This window comes from Corvus kubaryi, unplaced genomic scaffold (genome assembly GCF_017639235.1).
Source record: "Corvus kubaryi isolate FWS band 111438036 unplaced genomic scaffold, C.kubaryi_AGA036_p1.0 66, whole genome shotgun sequence".
NCBI lineage: Eukaryota > Metazoa > Chordata > Aves > Passeriformes > Corvidae > Corvus > Corvus kubaryi.
Window position 1 is genome coordinate 9,301,204 of NW_024582054.1, and position 20,018 is coordinate 9,321,221.

Here is a 20,018-nt window from a genome sequence, read left to right on the forward strand (position 1 = left end):
AGTCAATGCACAGTTATAATTTCTGAAATATTTACTTCAAGTCTCATTTCACATGGCTGCCGAGTTGTGTTCCGGAACAGACAATTAACTAAGTTTCTGTTAGTAATTCGTAAGTGTTCCCTACAGCTCAAGCAGTAATGGATACTAAACAAATGACAAAACAATGGAAAACCTACTGTAAGATGTCAGTCTTCAAGTCCAATTTACAGAGAAAAGTATTTCAGCTTGTCTTTGCCATTCTACAAGTGCTGGGCTGCTACATGCCAGCAACGTAGCACACCATGTAATGCACCAGCAATTCTCAACTTACAGCGCCTTCAGATCAACTTACAGTGCCTTCAGAGGTAAAGCCGAGTTTCACCTTCTCCCATGCTAGAAAAGAAATCAGAATTTGTGGACCTGGTCTCACTCCTGCATGCCCTGGCCTGATATGCCTGACTCCACTCCCTTCCTCTTCCAGCCAAAGGCAATGTGCCCCTTGGGTCCTGCTCAAAAGTAGCAGGGTAAGGGAAACTGGTGACCGATAACTCACGGCAGCAGCAGCTGGACCATCTTCAACACACCTCTGATGACTGACAGATTAGGAGGAGTACCTCCTCCCTCTTGTCAGATAAGCTTCTCCTGCCAATATTGTCCAAAAGTCCTGTCAAGATCCCTCAACTCTAACTTCCAGCACTCCCAGAATCAGATATGTCACAATTTTAAGCCCCTGAAAGCATAGGAAACCAGGAACTGTCCTATTTTCACTGGAAATGCAAGAATCTCCTCTGCAAAGCACCTTCCCCTTCAGCTAGCGTGCCTGGTTTGCTAGAAAGATAAATGAGTTTTTCCTGGTAGACAGCCAGACTACTGACTCAGCAAGTCTGGAAACTTCCCAGGAAATGATTGCTTAACCAGATTACACCATGGAAACTAACAGCCTCACAGCTCCAAATACTAAACAGTCCTTTAGAACAATCATCCCAGCAAGGTAATCTATACTTTAACAGCTCAAGAGTATGATTTTCCAAGTGACAACAAACACCAACAAACATGTGCAGATACTCAACTGTCCAACCAAACCAGTGACACTGATCACAACCAGATACTTAAATTATGCTTTAACTGTGAGAATATCTAATAGTTTGATGACTCTAATTTTGAAACAAACAAACAAACAAACAAACAAAAAAAGGTTTGGTTTTTTTAAATCCAAGAAGGCAGATGTGCCAATCTTTCCCCAACATGGGGCATTCCTCATGACTTTTATTTAACTGATGCCTTGTTTCTCCTTCTTGTTCAATTTCTTTGAATTTTTGGAATGCATTGAAGCCCCTCATGTAAGTTCTGGTGAGCTTTGTTGAAATCTATTAGAAGACACAACAATTTGTCTACACTAGCCAGAAGCATAAAATCATTGTACAGTCATTGCAGGAAGAACACAGTCCCCCAAAGGTAAAAATAGCTCAGCAGACCTTTCCTATTTTTTCTAACTTGTCCAAATACACTGCAAAATGCAATTACAAAACTGAAATAAATGCTGATTCCCACCAATGGATTCAGCTGTTCTTATTACCTGGATGAGTTTGACTGTCTTGTGGCATTCACATCTATTATTCCCAGGCATAGAAATCAAAGAAACTGTAGGGAGATGATGAAGGGACTAATGGGAAGCAATAAAAACTGACTGCTTGGACACAGAGATGGCCTCTTGGGAAGAAAGACAACGACCAGGTCTGAAATCCAGCTGCATGGGCTAGTCTAAAACATAAAAAAGACTGCTGTTTGCCTTATTTCTTTTAAAAGGTTTTGACAGCCCCACTAAAAATGTCCCAGGGATTCTGACAAAACTTGACCAAAAAGCTTCATGTTCTTTAAGAGTCAGAAAGCAACTTCTTCCATTTTGGTAGTCATGCTTACGGAAACACGCTCAAGCCAGTAACCTTCACTCAGAAGAGAGCAGGCTACACAACCTGTACTCTCCTAAATATATATTTTTTTCAAAATTTACACAAAGAAGTGCTAACCTTTTGCAGGCTCAGTATCTAAGAAGTGTTGCAACATTATTCCTGTACTTTACACTGAGATATTCAATCAGAAATAATGAAAGTATTCCTACAATTTTGAAATGTTTGCCTTAACAAAAGAATAAACTATTATGATCTAGGGTTTTTTATTTACTTGGACAACAGAAAAAAGTGATGTGTATTTTAAAGAACCAAACAGCAGTAACTGTTTGCATGAAGTTTCATTTTTAGTGTTGAAGCAGACTTGTTGAAACATGCCATTTCCTTCCTGTGAGGATAAAGCCATAATATGTTCATACACAATTTCTTCACAGGAAGCTACTGTCAAGTGAGGTGCTAGATATCTATGTAACCACAGGAACTCTGTTTTTAATGCAATGCAAATGTTGACTTTCTTTTACAAATTAAACTATGTGACTGTAATTAAGTGAATTCAAAGAAACAAATCTTCAGTTAAATATACTGAAATACCACACTTAGACTGCAATCAACTGTGTTGTCTTTCAAGGCTTCTTGCACTCCTCTCTTTAAGTCAAGTGTATGATTTAATCCTACAAGCACCACAGTTAGATAACTATGGTCTGAAAAACATTTCACTTTCACATGTGTAAACACATCAAAGAACTGACTTCAGTACAAGCTGTTAATATTAAACTATCCACAGATGGAAATTATGTATGCTGTTCTTCTACTCAGACATCAATAGCAGCAGACAGTGGTTTGAATGCTCTGTCTGTAACCTGCCTTATTTTGAAAAGTAGCAAGAGAAGATTACTGGGTTTCAGCAGGCATTGCGAGACTATGCTGACTCCTCAGAACCAGGGAATTCCCAAAACAAAAGCCCTTTCTTTTTGGACTTGCTAGTACCAGCAGCCATAGTAGGACTTAAATACCACAAAGCTTTTTTTCCAGTATCTTCCAGACACAAGTTCCTTCAAAAATATTACATTTAGTTTGATCTTGTATCATGCACTTCATAATTTTAAGTATATTAATTAGTAAGTTATTTTCATGGAAGTATCCTGCAGTATTAGAATGCCCATATCAGAAGCCAGACCTGGCAGCTTTGTTATGCCTGCTGAATAAAGGCGGGGGGGGGGGGGGAAGCACACATGATGATACAAAGGTATCATAGCCAAATTATAAGTCAATACAAAACCCTTCAGACAGCTTTGCACAATTCTGATTCATCCCATCATATATGAATCTTGCCATTTTAATTTTTTTTCCCCAGTGTCTATATAAATGTGTCCCATCTGACACTGTCTACACACCATCCTTACCAAATCAGGGATAACCAGCAGGTCTTTAGGCTTGACCATAGACACTGGTTTGGAAAGTTTTGGAACTGGACAGAGGAGATCTAGACAAACCTACGTGGTGAGGCTTGAAGTAAGCTTGGGGGCAGTACTGTGTTACCAATACAGAAAAACAAGATTACGTATTAGAAGAGAGGGAAAGCGCCACTGAATACGCCTGGGCCATTTAAGAGGAGATAAAAGATTGCGTTGATTGCCATTATTCCTCAAAATGCAAATAACATTTTGGGATCTTGTACCAATTCACAACACCCCAAAGGATCATGAATGATATCGGAGATACTGCAGGGAAGTAAAATGTGTGCTGCAGCATTCGGCAATTTTCAATGTGCGCAAACCCTTTTGCGACTACTTAGAAACTACAAGAACTTAGCTCCTAATTTTCCTTAGAGGTACCATACACTCCTAAAGAATTCCTACTGTTACAGTCACAGAGTTTCTACGAATCCCCAGTTTAAGCCATGGTGACTTAGATGTAGGGTCATAAGCAGGCAACAAATAGGTGATTTAAGAACAAGTGGCAATTACCTGATGACAAAACCAACCTGAACCTCTCTCCTCTTCCAAGTTGAGGAGTGAAATACTCATAAAACCTCTGGGATCACTAACAACTGCACTCAAAAACATCAGCAGACACAGCACATATGAAATTTCAGAACATGTCTATCTTAAGCTGTTTAGCATTTTCCGTTCTACCTACCTTTCTAGATACTTAGAAAATATTAGGTGCACAACTGAGGCAATATTTAATGGTTTCCTAAATATACACGTGTAACTTGAAATTATAGGCTTAATCATCTTCTATACCTTATCTAGCTGTAATGAACCTCTGAAACTATCATATTGGGGCAAACTATCATATTAGGTCAGAAAAGCCCTAATGTAGTTTGCATTAGTTACACTTCTACAGCATTTAGTGCATGGCAGATAGTACTAGGACTACTATTATTTTATGGCACAGCAGTGTGCAAAGTGAGCCAGTCCAAATTTACCTTCTGTATCCTAAAATGATTTAATTTGGGGTTCAGCTGAACTTTGAATACCACGGACATGCAACACTTAAACAAAAGAGAACTACATTTGAAATACTTTTTGATTTTGACCCTTAGTATGTTTTACTATTTTAAATTACTGCAAAAAGGCAAGAAAACTAAAAAAAAAATACATTAAAAATTGTGCAATTAACTTAAATTCCTATTTATATATTCAACTTTCAACGTCAGATTCACTGAGTTTTCAATTCTTAGTTCTGTTTAGTGCATGACCCTATATTCACCTGGTGGATCTGGCACTAGATCAATGTGAACATTAATTAGGATTGGATAAATTACTCAAAGCCTCTATTTTACCTTCTATTATTTTTAAATAAACTCTAGCTTTTGGAGCAAATTCCAGGAGCACTACCCAAAAGAGCATAGGGGGTTTTATTAAACATATGAGCACACTGAAAGCAAGTTCCCACTAAGACAAAGAGGAATGCGCAGTGTGTATCACTGGAGCATGGCAAGATAACTTGAGGGTGACAAGAGTAAAACATAACAGAACGGTATTAATTTACAGTCAACTCAAGTGTCTTCAAAAGAAAATATTAATTCTGCCTCTGAGGATCTTCAGTCTAATGAACTCTACTTCAGCCATTAGAAAAGGACTTGTAATTAGAAGTGGTTTAAGGCACCAAAATGCTCTCAGCTGCAATACCCGAGCTCTTCTTTAATCCTTCCCTCAAGGGCCCTTTTTTTCCCAGTTCAGTGAGCTGGGGAGGCATACAAGACTCTACAGGGACTGGAACTAGGAAAAGGAGATGCATCTTCTGTAGGAGTGTGGAAAACAAAGCCTTCTTAGAGTGGGTATTTCTGAGTCACTGGAAACAAGAACTCCTTATTTCAGTGGGCTAAGACAAAAGGACATCTGTATTAAGTGTTGGGTGTGAGGAAAGAAAGAGAAAATGGCCACCTACGACTCAAGACAATTCCCTCCCAGAGAGCCTACTGTCCTAGTTCTGCAGAATCACTCTTCTATATATAGCTAAAAAGCCTCAAGCCAGCTCTGCTTATAACAAATCTACAGAGGCAAGCAACACCTGGTGCTTTGTATTCTGTCAGTGATACATAGTCTTTTTAACTAAAACTATTTATATTTTAAATTTTAAGTTATTTAGCAAAAAATAACTGTAATTCCTGATTCTTCATCAAAAAGCAAAGATAATATGTAACATATCACTTACCCCCCATGAGACACATCATTCCTATTTTAAAAGCAAAGCTCAGCTAGCTTTTTCTGAAAAATCACTTCCAATGTGTCTGTAAAATGACCTGACTATATCAGCATTCATTGCTTCTAGAAAACAAATAAAACTTACCAAAATAATGGAAACATATATTAAAAAATATAAATAAAATTCTATTGTGTCGTATGACTATTTTGAAGCAAAACCATTGATAGCTACCACATTTTCTTTTCACAAGAGAAATACAGTTTTGTTTCTCCTCCAAATACCTTCTTTTTTTCATTACTACCTTTAATTACTGCTACTTTAGGATAATCCACCATCATCCAGAATGATGGATTTATCATTTTTCAGACAGCACCATACTTAGAATAAAATTATATTAGATATTACAAAAACTGTGCTTTATATACACCTGTTTGTATTGCTTTATGGATACTCTGTGGAGCTGGAATTCTGCGGCACACAGTAGGAATGTATGTGTTTCAGGAAGAAATACAAACCTCATCCCTGGAAGTGTTCAGTGGGCTTTGAGCAACTGGTCTAGTGGAAGATGACCCTGACCATGGCAGGGAGTTGGAACCAGATGATCTTTAAGGTCCCTTCCAACCTAAACCATTCTATGATTATAGGAAAGAAAGTTATTTCTTTCAAAGAGAGAAGATGTTTGGCGACAGAAATCTTCATTTTATCATAATGAAATATTCCTCAGACTATGTAATATTTCTAAAATGTAGTATTTCTAACATTTGCAAAGCCTGCTCTTCTCTGGCTGCATCCCAAATACATGCTGCAAGGGTAGGTTGCCAATATTTCTTAGTTTCAAAAGCTTTGAAACTTTAAACGTGAACCAAACTTCTTTGGAAAATCCATACTGAAAGTCAAAGAGAACGTTTGACATGAATCACCCACTTGAAAAGCAGTATCGTTTTCTCATTTAGACCTGAATTTTTTTCACATAGAGCTGTAACTTATTTGTACACTGTTCATGGCTATTTCCACAGAAATACAGAATCCTAGACTATTTGGGTTATTTTTAATTCAACCATAGTCTGAAAGAAAGATGTACCACAACGGTAATATGGGATCAGAAGTTTATTGCTGGTGTGCACTTGAATGTGAGGTTTGTTCAGCTTAAAAAGAAAACGTTTATTTTCTACATTACTCCAGCAAATTCCCAAGTCCTGAAAGTCAAGGTAAAATCTTTTTCCCATGCATTACTACCACATAAAATAGGGCTTCAGTCTAACCAATGACCTCTATCATGCCTAAGAAAGGAAAAAGTCACTCTTGTATTAAAATATTTTTATGTTCCCTAATTTTACTGTTTAGTCTAAGAATTATGACCCTCACTTTGGAATCTGGACTTTACTAGTCTGATTTAATTCCTGTATGCTGTCAAATTCATACTGATAATCATAAAAGAGGATGTTGCTGATAGCATGGTACAGAATAAATTCAGTACATACCTCATAGCCAGGGCTGACAGGAGACTGACAGGAAGTTGGAAAGAAGAAAAAACAGAACAAAGAATTAAGGGGGAGAAAAAGACAGAAAATAATGTTATTTTAGAAGCAAGCATGAATGTGGGATCATATTATACTCTCATTCTTTGTTATAGAATACATGCAGAAGAACTGCATTTGAGCTGAGACATAAAAATCTGGGTTGCATTGTATCCTCCTAGTTCTACTTTGTTTTTTACCATTTCTTTTGATGAGTTTTACACTACTAAGTTAAGAATCAAGAAAAGATTTTATTCTTTGGAGGTAGACGTTTAAACCTTTAATCAAATATAGTCCCCATTCAATTTTCAGTTCAAATGAAATGCTTTATTGGCTGATGAAAACATTTATACCCGAACTGACACTGTTTCTGTGCGTGGTGGTTCCCTATGCAAGGATAATTAAAGTATAGGTACATTTTGCACGATTCCATATTATCCTGTGTCAAAGATTTTTAAATGACAAAATCTCAGAAGATAGGGCATAACTTATTCACTTTATAAGTGTCATTTTCCTGAAAGCAGGCTTACATGCTGTGTCTCCTATTAGGTGCACACAACATCAACAAAAAAAAAAAAGAAACACCTCAGTTTAATAATTACATCTATCAAAGATCTCCAGGAATTATTCTCTCTCAACTGCTCTGACTCTACAATGGTAATTAGGGGTAAAAATACATTTATTTTAGTCCTATTTAAAGAACTGATAGAGATTATATTTTGTTAGCAGTGATTCAAGTAACACATCAATATTAGTAATGAATGATACACTTCTATGAACAAGGGTGATGTTTTTCAGTATATTCACACAGACTGTAGAAAAATGAAAGACATTCATTCCAAAGTGCATGGTTTGATTGGCATCACCATATAAACTGTCATAAAACTTATCTCACAAGTACTGTGGAAGAATTGAGTCCAAAGGACAGATCTGGTACACGAGAACTGACAAAGCTTATGCCATTTAAAAAAAGCAGGGGGGGGGGGCGGGAATGGAAATACATTCAATGGAAAAAAAACTAAACAGAACAAAAGACATATAGAAGCCATATGCAAGAGCATTTCTGAAAATCTAGTAAAAAATACCATGACTTCATGAAATCAAAGTGAGATAAAAAAAACTATTTGATTTCTCTAGGCTAATGCCCAACCCTTTACCTATTGTAAATATATTTTCTTTGTGCACGCACATGTGATGTTCTGACTCATCAGCACGGGGACACCAATGTTTACAAGTTCTTAGAGAAGTATAGCCTGCAGTATAGATGACACTTACTGCATTTCTCCACTGTTAAGTTTTAATGCTTTCAACCATTTTGAAATATATAGCTTTGCAAAACAGGTATTTCGTATAAGAATGTATCAGCAAACAACACAGTCATACAATTTAAAATGTTTTCAAATTGAAATTTTTTTGCTACATTTTAACTGTACAGTGCAGTGAATATCTATAGAGGATATACCAGGATGCTCACACAATTTTTTTAACCAAAATTTCAGAAAAAAAGAGATCAGAATTAGGGCCAGCCTTCCTCATAATTTTCTGTCTTGGCCCAAGTAATTTCTGAAACAACCTGCTGAGAATTATGATTAATCCGTAAACATTTGTTGCTGTAGCTTGCAGAACTTAAGCACCTTACTCATTTATGCAGCTTTTCATTTAAAAGTACAGATTCATAATGTTAACCTTAATTTCCAAGTAGCTTTAGACTAATGATAATCAGTAGCATAAGTACATAATTATGGTTCGTAGATAGTACTGCATCTAACACCAGGTCTACATAATTTGCAATAGTGTCCTTTTAGTATGTCAAGTTTAATAACTTTAATATTCTAATTGAGAGGAAAACACGATAATTGTTGTGTGTACTTATAAATGCTTTCCTCTCTTTTAAACCTTAAGGTTTTCAAAACTTTCACTTAGGAGTGGAGTCATTTACACACTGTGTAAAATCTTAACTATTCAAGCATATTATGACCATGAGTGCTTAAAAGAACAAACATGCCAAAAATAAAAAGTAGGTATCATTTTGATTTACTTCAATCAACATTTTGTTCTCAGAGGAGTTGCTTTCATTTTGGAAAACTAATATATTAATGAATACACAAGTACACCATATAGTTATGTGCTTTTGTGTATACTGTACATATATATATACACACAGCTACACATATACAGACATACACATACATGCACCACAAAAAGCCATTTAAGGATCTAATGGAGATTTCTCCTACTTTCTTCTGAACACTTAGAAATATGCTAAATATGCAGGCTCCAACTAATTAATGACAGCCTTGACTGTGACAGATACTCAGTTTAATGCTGCGGTGTCTGGGTCACAGTGTTCTAACGAGGCAAATCTTTCCTATTTAATAAGACAAGGGATATAATGGTCTGATACAGAAGAAATTCAACATCTAGTTCCAGAATAGATCCTCCAAGATCCAACTACTTATATTAGCATGGGTGGCAGTTTTAGATCTTAAAAATAACCTCATTCTTGACAAAGGAGGAGACTCCCAGGAGTATCAGAAGTGACACATACCTTAAACCCACATACCTTAAGATGGTGACCTCCCTTTCACGTCAAGATGCCTTCTCTTACTTTATAATTTACATACCACCCTCCTCTGTAGTCTGTAACAGGCAAAACCAGATTCTATAGCACTAAGAGACAGTTTCCCAGCTCCTCCCATGGCCTCTACAGGTAGGGAATCCCATACCAGAAGGGCTTCATCCATCACGCTGGGTGAGGGCTCTGCAGAAACTGTACGAATGGTACTCAGTCCTGTTAGGGACACATTTGACAGGCGTCTTTTCCTTACACCACTGCAGTTGTTAGGAATTTTAAATGCACATCTCTTATGGTAGTTTAGACCACATCCTGAAAAGAGAAATTTAAAACCATCTGATTGTGGTTTATTACTCAAAAAAGCAAATAATTTTTAATTTTTTCAAAAACAACACAAATTCAAAAACACTAGCCTTATTTTTGATTAAACTTTTTCCCTCTACTCTGCTCTTCTATTCTACCAAATTTTTAGAGAGACAATGTTATCACTTCCAAATAGATATAGATATAGATATAGATATACACAACCAGTGTTTTTTCTCTGATTTTTCAAAACCTATGGGCTCAAAGTGCAGGGAATTTCTACAACCAGCACTTGTGAGGCAAGGAATGGCATATTCTGCTGCATTCAGTTTACCAGAAGTCAAATAGGTGTGCCAAAATGAGAAAACTTAGCTATTACAACTTCATATGGATTGACAGTAACTTCAGTTAAATAATCTGAATTACTGCGGTACAAAAATGATACAGGCTCATTAAGAATCATAAGGCAAGGGTAAGCCTTTTCTTAAAAGTACATATTGACCAAATTTTTTACACTCAAGGTTACAGAGCCATATCTAAGAGGCCTCAGAGCAGTCAAAAAGATAAGTTCTTTAATCAGTTAATTACTTTGATAGTTCTTACTGTCTCCAACCAATTTAAAAGCAGCATTAGACACAATACACAGAATTGGAATGGAAAAGCCTCTTCTTTAGACTGAAAAATTGCATCTCACTGCAGCTTACCTTCACATTTGAGTCCCTGACGCACCAGCCCCCACAGCATCTCTCCACAATGGTCACAAAAGGCTGGAGCTCGATATGAATGAACAAATAGAGCATGGGGCCGGATTTGAAAGTCTTCAAATGTAGCAGAAGCTGTAACAGTAAGATCACAGAATTAGTAACATAACTAATAATCTCCACTTACGTGGTACTTCATCACAGAACAAAGCAAAACTCCTTCTGGCCACTATGATGCTGAACCTTGAATTTGGAATTGTTCACTGTAGAGTATTTTGAAGATAAAAAGAGTGACAATATACCTTCATACTACAGTGACCACTGGAAAAAGCATAAAGCTGCATTTACAAACCTGAAGCAATGACGTCTCTGACAATATTCTTCCAATCAAACACAGGAGTATAATAGCGTATCAACATTTGCCAAAATTGTCAGAGTTCAATCAAACATCAGAAATTTTTCAAAATACTCTTTTACAGGCTTGACTCACTACACCTGAAGTTATACGTACATAAATTAAACTGAACACATCCAGTAAAGAAATACTGCGAGGTTTTTTTGACAAGTAAATGAAAGTGTATCTAAAACTTCTCCTGATCATCTGGTATAATTAATTCAGCAGCCTATGTTGGTATCGGTGAACTGATCACTCAAATTAAAAACATATATTAGAGCTTAAAAACAAAAATGTAATGATATACCCAAATTTTCAATAAAGAAAAAACTTTGAAGAGCAGCCTGGAAGATGGTTGTGCATTTCTTGAAGTACCAAATCCTTACAAAGTGACATGAGCCTGCAACTAGTGTAACAGCTGCAAAAGTTAGAGGGGCTAGTCAAAGGCACTAGTGCAAACCATAAAAATAACCAACTAAAATGTTTATAGAACTATTTATAATACAGAGACAACCAGTACCACACTTAAAATCAGACTCAAACGAAATATTTCCATTTTCTTATTAAATATCTTGAACATGTATCAGATAGTCTAAAGAAATATCTGTCAAATGTTGTTAAACACTAATCACATACGCAAACATTTGATCTCATTCAGACTGCCATTTAAACAAGTTATTTGTGTGCTTACTCTTCACAGATATCAGGATGAATGCAATAGGTATTGCAGCCACTTAATAGAAATACTTTGTCTTTCAACAGAAATACATTCCTGATTTGCAACTGACAGAAAGAAAGAAAGCGAAAAAAAAAAACCAAAATCAAAACACACCCCCTCCCCACAACCCTGTTTTTTAATGGTTCAATTCAAAGGAATTCTTAAAAGATCCAAATACCCTGGCTTGTTCCTTGTCTGCTAATGAAAAGAGAACCAAAAATCCGCACACCGATCAAGAAAACATTTTTAACTAACTAGAGGAAGGTACCAATAAAGACCTATGCCCAGGCCTCGGTTGCTTCTCTGTAAAAAACTGCTACTCTTTCCCAAAATCATCCACAGAAAAATATGTTTCTAGCCTCAACCAGTCTTGAGATCTAATAACAAAAGTATTTAGAATACTATCACAAAAGTAGGATCCAATGACCCCAATAATATCAAACTTCACTTTTTAAAAAAATTTTTACTAGACCAATCCAAACCATTTAACAGCTTGTTTATTTCAGGATTTCCCTTTCTTCTCCCAGGAATATTTCATAAAAAGCCACACTGAAAAAACTTACTTAATTCATAACACTAGGACTTCATAGAATAGTCCAATGCAGACACATCCTGGAACTAAATTAAATAGTTTTGTATTTATCTAAAAATGTTAAGTCAGGCATATTTTCCACTCAAGGGCTTTCAAATACTTGCTCAAATATATTATTTTTCTATTTTTCTCCATACTACAGTGGTCAAATTCACTGTTAAGATGTTCACCCTGTAATGACAATGCTCTCCTTGGTCTACTAAAAACACGACTCATCACAGAATGGGTGGGAATTGGAAGACACCACAGTGGGTCATCTGGTCCAACTTCCCTGCTCAAGCAGAGTCATCCTAGAGCACATGGCACAGGATTGCTCCAGATGTTTGTTGAAAATCTCTGGTGAGGGAGACTCCACAGCCTCTCTGGGCAACCTGTTCCAGTGCTTGGTCACCTGCACAGTAAAGAAGTTCTTCCTCATATTCAGGTGGAACTTTCTGTGCATCAGTTTTTGCCCATCACTTCTTGTCCTATTATTTGGCACCACTGAAAAGACTCCATCTTCTTGACACCGTCCCTTCAGAACACATTTTTACATGTTGAACAGATTTCTTGTGATTTTACTTCAGGACTTCGAGTTAACTATCTTTTTGTGCATATTGCCACGTGTTTTTCTGCAATTCCAACCACATGAAAGAGTATGTTGGAAGGGTCAAGCACTCAAAGCTTTAAAATATATTTTGATCTAATTAAAATACAAATATATATTTATATACTTCACTTGTACAAAGAGAACCAAATACAGGCATATAAACTTTCCTACTTCATTTCATATTGAAGATAGGAATTTGGACAACACCCTCTCAGTAGACCACTGGTCTGTGAAGTTCAAGAAGGATTTATTTTTCTGGGCCTCTATTATTACCAGCACGCAGCCACAGGAGGAAAAGTTGTCACAGTCAGGCAGCAGACACCTGTATGGTCCTACCACCTATGGGTACCAACTGTATTGCAATAGGTCAGCAGCTGGATGAGATCAAATTATAGATGTAAATCATACTGGCCCTTGATAATTCACTTCCTCTTCTCTTGCCTGGTCTATGAAATCATGATATATATGTGAAGACATGGTCTTCAGCATTTTGGAAACTCCAGCCACAACACACTATGACATGCTACAACATACCTCCTCAGCAACTCAGACAGCTATAAACACAGCACTAAGCCATCCCATCTTTCTACTGGTCTCCTTCAGACTTTCCATCTGGAGTTTAGCACCTCATCTCTGCTGTTCCAGACTTTTGTTCATGGATTTTGCATACTTACCTACAACTTTATGAGGAATACTGTGATTAACATTTCTGATTCTTTGCAAAATGAAATGATCATGGAAAAGATACGTATGTATATAGGAGCCTTTTCAAGAATAAGTGCCAAAACTGGAACACTATGCCCTACCAGCTTTCAACAGAACTGCAACGTACACTTCTTTGCTATTGTGTCTCTAGCTTAAATTTGCACGTGCAAATACAAAATCAAGAAGCTTATGAAAACAAGATACTCAGTATGCATTGCTCTCCTAGGAGAAGACAAGGAAGACTATAACTACTATAACAAACTCAAGACACAATAGCCATGAATTTTGGTAACATATATGTGAAGTTTAGAGATGCAAACTTTTTGTTTACAGACTTTCCTGAGGTTGTTTCTAGAAGCATACAAGTAATAATCCAACCACTATTAAAACAAGGGATATGTACAATAAAAACAGTCTGAATCTCAATCTAGCAAAGGATTTATGTAACTAAGTTCATGACAGTTGCTTTGCATAACCTAACATTATGCATGTATTTAAGTTCTATTTTGCATTAATGATGCTTACTAAATTGGAAGACTGGAGAGGAGTTTTACATTGATTTACTGGGTAGTTTTACAAATAGTATGAACAGTACACCAAAACGACAAATAGCCTAAAAAAAATTCAGTAACTCAGTTAACTTTAGTTAGTTAAATAATTTAGATAATGGATTGAAAATATATTACCTTAAAATAGCTTAAAAAAACTGGGGATTTTGCAATGTATATATTATTTTCTCTGTAGAAGCAAACCTGAAATCAAAATCTCCCATGAGTAGTCTTGCCTTAGGAAGTGATTTATACATTAGGTCCTCCTTTTAAACTTCTTCCTACCATCCAGTCAGTCAACTTTTTAAAATTACATATCTAGGAAGCCTTTCATACAGCCACTAATACTCAAAGCTTTAACTTCCAGAATATTCCTGTTATTCACTGAAAAAAAACCAAACCAAAGCCTTGCTGATGAAGAGAAAGATATGTATATTTTTTCCAAATTAAATTGAGGCCTTTCTTGGTAATAAAAAGCTTCTGTAATCAGACTACCCTTTTGCTTTGACAGAGCACTGATGGGGTGAAGACAATTTTGTTGCTGTATGTTAAACTGTGCTGTAAAAAAGGGGGGGGCCTCCAAATATGGCTATAAGCACATCCTAAAAAACTTAATTACTCTGCAGAAAAGTTTGAAATATTATGTTCTTAATATAACACCGTTACACTGTTAACTCTCAGACTACCTTGTCATCATCTATTTAAGCTTTCCTAGTATCACCAAAACACAGACACTGAAACTTCAACAGTTTTGACAAGACTATTTCATCAGATCTATTAATGACTTGGCTGTTAATGGCTACTACTCCTTGTTCTGGGCTCAGTAGGAGATCTATCATTCAGCACAGCTGGAAAGTAAAATAAGAGGACATTGCAAATCAGAGAGGCAAGGTAGGTCTTACTTTCAAAAACAGGCAAATTATTTACTTCATCATTTTGTGTCCCAAGTCCAAAAGGGCTTTGAACTATAAGCAGAGGTGAGATCCTGCTATTACGAGTAACAGAGCTTCACACAATGGGCACTGTCATCTTACATCCTTGCCTCTCATGGCAGAAGAAATCATCTATCACAAGACTAGCAATATCTTGCAGCTATGAAAAGCAGGCATTCTCCTGCTACCTTCTGCCATTTGGAATGCATTTAAGAGTAATGTATCCTGTTGAGTTCCCACAGGCATTCGTAACTTGAGTCCTTACTTACAAGAAGTGCTGGCATCCATCACTTAAAAAATTAATATAACTCACAAGTATACACTACTAAACTTCAAGCACTGCTTAAACCATAACAATTAAGGACTGCGTATACAGCTCAGCTGGACTAAGAGAAAGGAAACCATTTTATTCTTTTCAATGTTCCAGTCCTGGCAATCAAATACAGTTTGAGTTTCTGGAGTTTCATTTAAGTTAGCAGAGTTCTGGCAGTTCATACAGGCCAAAGACTCCATCTCTGATCACTAGAAATAATCTTTTCCTAGAATCTATACATGTACGTATTTATAATCATTCTGTTTCTTTCTTTGCTCTGCTCTGAAGTAGGGAAACTTGGATATGGAAAATTTGAATCTATTAAGCTTTCTGGATATGAATGTATTTTAGCACTCTAAATTTTACATGCAGGGAAAAGCCTTCGAATACAATAAATTTGATTTCGTTTTCTTTACCTATTATTGCTTTATCCCAATGCTTTAGGTAAAACCAGTTCTAATTAGGAATGCTAAGTTGACATTCTGTAGGAGGTAGGGACAGAGGGAGAGATACATTTTCAGAACTGAATTTGGAACTCTTGAGCAGAAACCTGCTATTGCTAATTGCAACTGGTACTGGCTGGTTGCAATATTTTTATAATACCCAGACTAATCAAAAGCTGCATGTTCTCAATCCTCCAGCGACAAAGATACAGGAAACTGAATCACCTGCCACGAGGCTGAAAACATGTTGTGCTTCTGCACCTGGACTATTTAGTTTGGAAACATGAGCTTGGGTGTCCAGAAAGCCAATGAGAGGGAAAAGAAAGGTCCCCAAAAAGAAACAGTCATGTCAGAAAGAAGGGGGGCTGGAAAGGCAAGGGTGAAAATCCTGCATAGAGGTAAAATGCTAGAAATAGGGGAAGATCCCAGAAATCAGAGAGAGAGGGAGGCCAGAGAACCTCCATGCATTTTGATCAGTGATGGCCAAGGTTGGTAGCTGCATGTGGTGGTACAGCACGAACAAACAAGACTTTGTGCCCAGCCTTCCTTGGCCAGCAGCTACCTCCTTACAGAGGGGGGCAGTGGGCAGCTGGCAAATGTAAGGCTGGGAAGCGAGCAAATGAGCCAGCATGGGAGGCATCCAAGCAAGGATCTCATCTCCTTCCTTCTTAAAGCCCAGTATCCAGATTCACTATGGGCTGTTGTTTACACTGTCTCATCAGTGACAAGAGATTTAAGTAATAAACTAAGGAGACAATAAACCATTTGCAATCATTTGTCCAGTGCTAGCTCAGAATTTAAAGGAGTGTTAATAAAAGATTAACATTTATGAGTCAATGTGCTTGATTCATCTGTACACTCTAAACTTTTAAAGTTCAGTTCTGATGTACTTCTATATATTTGTGAATGATTCCAGTTTCAAACCTACAAACTATACAGCTCACTGTGTTTAAGTTCATTTGAAATCCCATCACACAATTGTTTCATTATGAATTTACCTATTTTTCACACAAGTGGAAAAACCAGCAATACCTTACTTCATAGCTTCAGGCCCTGTTAATCATAAAACACTGCAGAGGTATAAATTTAGCATAGGAAAAAAAAATTAAATACTCTGCAGGTTTACTGGAGCTATTGATGCAGTGTTCAAAACTGGTTCTGACTACTGGCACTAAGGAGCACCCTAACATGAAAAATAAAGTCTCTTGCTCCTTTTCCATGCTCTGACCAATCTAAATTAGTATCTTAAAGTAAATGTTATGAGCCCTTTACATCTTTATTTCCTCTGACATTTTTTTTATGTTCTTCAGTGTTCTTTTCCAAGGATTCTTAAAAAAAAAAAATCTCAAAAAGAAGAGGTGCTCAAAAAGAATAGCAATTGCAAAACTTATTTAATTCCCACAAGTTTCTTTCATAAAAGGTCAACATTTTTTTTTGTTATATGGTGAATAAATGCTATTGGCTAAAAGTACAATGGAATTAAAAATACAATTTTATATTAAATTCAGTAAGGAATGAAGGAACCACCTCTGCATACATTAAATTATTTTTAACAAACTATATTGTTAACTATCTGCAAAAGTTTAGATATCTTTTAGAATTACCCTAAGAATTCATAAATATATAGCATTACAGAATAAATACAGCTGGGTTGTTTTGGGGGTTTTTTGCATAGTTTTATCAGATGTCCACAGGCCCGGATGGGATGCACGCAGCAGTACTGAGGGAACTAGCTGATGTCCTTGCAAGGCCACTCTCAACAATCTTTGAATGATCATGGTGATTGGGAGAAATGCCCAAATTCTGGAGGAATGCAAATGTCATTTCTACCTTCAAGAAGGGCGAGAAAGAGGACCCAAGGGAACTACATGCCAGACAGCCTCACCTGAAGCCTCTGAAAAATGATGAAACAACAAATCCTAGAAATATATGACCAGTTCTGGAATACGCTGTAGTGTCTGATTAATAATGCTTTCTTAAGGTCTCAGATCTTTGATGAGACCACCAGAGATATGTAACAGAAGCATGACTGTATACAACCATTCAGTTTTCTCAGGCCCACTTGAATCTTTCTAGGATAACACTAGAAAAGGGAGAAGGGAAATTAAAAATGCTAAAGAAATGCGCAAGGTGACATAACCTTGAAGAAATAAATTAATTACAGTTCTGAATTGTGGTTGACTTTTAAAAATTGTTTACAAAAATTCAACAATGACTCATCATCGAAACATCTCCAGTGCCTGGCCAGGTAGATCAGAAGGTCAAAATTATATAAGCAAAATGTTTAGTTGCTCACTAAAGAAGTGTTCTACTCACAACATGTTTACCCAGTATTTCCCCCCCACACATAAATAACTAAAAATTAACACTAGGAAATGGTGATACTAATATTCCCCACATGACATTCTGTGTTCAGTTGCTGTGAACAGCTGTGACAGATGAGGAAAACCCCTACAGGCATGGAAGAGACTTAGATATGAGGAGAGATTAAAAGATTGGAATGGTTTTGTTTGGAGAGGAAATGAGTTAGAGTTTACTGGACTCAAGAAGAGGAGGAAGCAAAAAAACAAACCAGGAAACAAACATAATTGCTGCACTACCAAACTACCTTCTGCACTACCAAACTACAGTGATAGAAGTCTTCATGTCCTAAAAAGCAGGAAAGCTCTCCAAACTTCTTTTTGGCAACAAGTCACATCTTAACTATGTTAACAGAAACATTCTTGGGGCCTCTTTAAAAGCCAGATTCCAGCTGGAATGACAATGTCTCCAGGTCTGAGTCACACTACCATCAAGATATAAAAACTAGCAGACTGCAACCTGTGGCAGTTCCTGTGTATTTTCCTCCTTAGTTGCCATTTCAAATTGTTATATTCCCCAAGGGAAGTAGGTTTGCTTGTTTGTGCTCAGACCTCTTTTAGCTACAAACCTCAAGCACTTCCTGAAAGAAGATGTGTATCTTACCACAAAGGACTGCAAACATAATTTATTGGAAATTACCATGAGACTGTGTATTTCTATTTGCTCTTTCAAAATCAAAGTCAGCAGTCAGCCAATGGAAGTAAATCCAATGAGTTAGTTCAACAGTGATACTGAAAGATATATTTTTTACATAAGCCATATTTAACTTGAAGCCTACTGCAGCACCCAGTTATTCAGACCATAACTTCAGAAAGACTTGAAAAAGTAGAGAAATTCTCCAAACACTAGGTTTTTTCCTGACATACATCTGAGCAGTGTAGAATACACTGTTGACCATGTATATAAGTTGTCTGATGGGCAAGTTATTCCAAGTAGGTTACCCTTTATTTTTCAATGTTCTGCATCATTTATAGCTACTCTCTATTCAACACCACTACTATCATTTAACAAACACACTGATACAAATGTTTCATCAAGCATGTACTGGTCAAAGAAACTATTAAATAAATCTATTAAACAAAACCCTGTATGACAAATCAAAGATTTTTCTGCTTAGCTGAAGCAAGGCTTGCTCCCCATTAAATTTGTAGCTAGTGAGAATGAACTGGGGAGGCAATTATTTGATGAAAGTGGATGGCGTCTGGTGAGGAAAAGAGAATTCTTTGAGTGGTGGCAGTTTTATAATTAAAAACTGTGTTAGTAGCAAAAACAACTGACAGAACATGAAGAACTGTGAAAAGGAGAAAAAAATTTAATTGAAGTTTTCTTACTCAAATATTCAAAAAAAATTTCATAAAGAGATGATTTTTTTTTTTTCCTAATATACAACTTCAAGTGAAACTATAGCAGTGGTCTCCAAAGTGAGGTGCACACACCCCTGGGTATACAAAAGACAATCCATTAGGGTGCAGAAAGAAAACATTAGAACTTCAGCTACATATATAAATTATAAAGAAATAAATACACATATATTGAGGGTGTATGCGTGAAGATTTTTAGTAATGAGGTGCACAATAAAAAAATTTGGACTTTGCCACTATATCTTTAAGAAAAGCTCAAGTGCTATTAAAGACACATCCTGTGAAATAATTTATAGCTATACCCAAGTTTCACACACCATAGATGTAAAGAAAGACTACGAAGTAAATAAATTTGTAAAGCAGTAAACAGAGTTGATGAAAATATGTTTTTGTCTTATCTTCCACTTTTTTCCATAAATGTATTTT

General features: G+C 36.4%; 1 protein-coding gene across 4 annotated transcripts in view; it reads right to left on the bottom strand.

Annotated features, from left to right (window-relative positions):
* The window catches only part of PRKD1 (protein kinase D1), a 119,967-nt gene that overhangs the window by 31,144 nt on the left and 68,805 nt on the right, over positions 1-20,018 (bottom strand). For 3 of the 4 annotated variants that reach the window (XM_042047323.1, XM_042047326.1, XM_042047325.1), the window contains 3 exons: positions 10,640-10,771; positions 9,784-9,944; positions 7,022-7,045 (listed from right to left, as the gene is read on the bottom strand). In XM_042047323.1, the coding sequence (XP_041903257.1) occupies positions 7,022-7,045; positions 9,784-9,944; positions 10,640-10,771 (317 nt within the window). The remainder of the gene's footprint in view (positions 1-7,021; positions 7,046-9,783; positions 9,945-10,639; positions 10,772-20,018) is intronic. The other variant, XM_042047324.1, reaches the window with a different exon arrangement.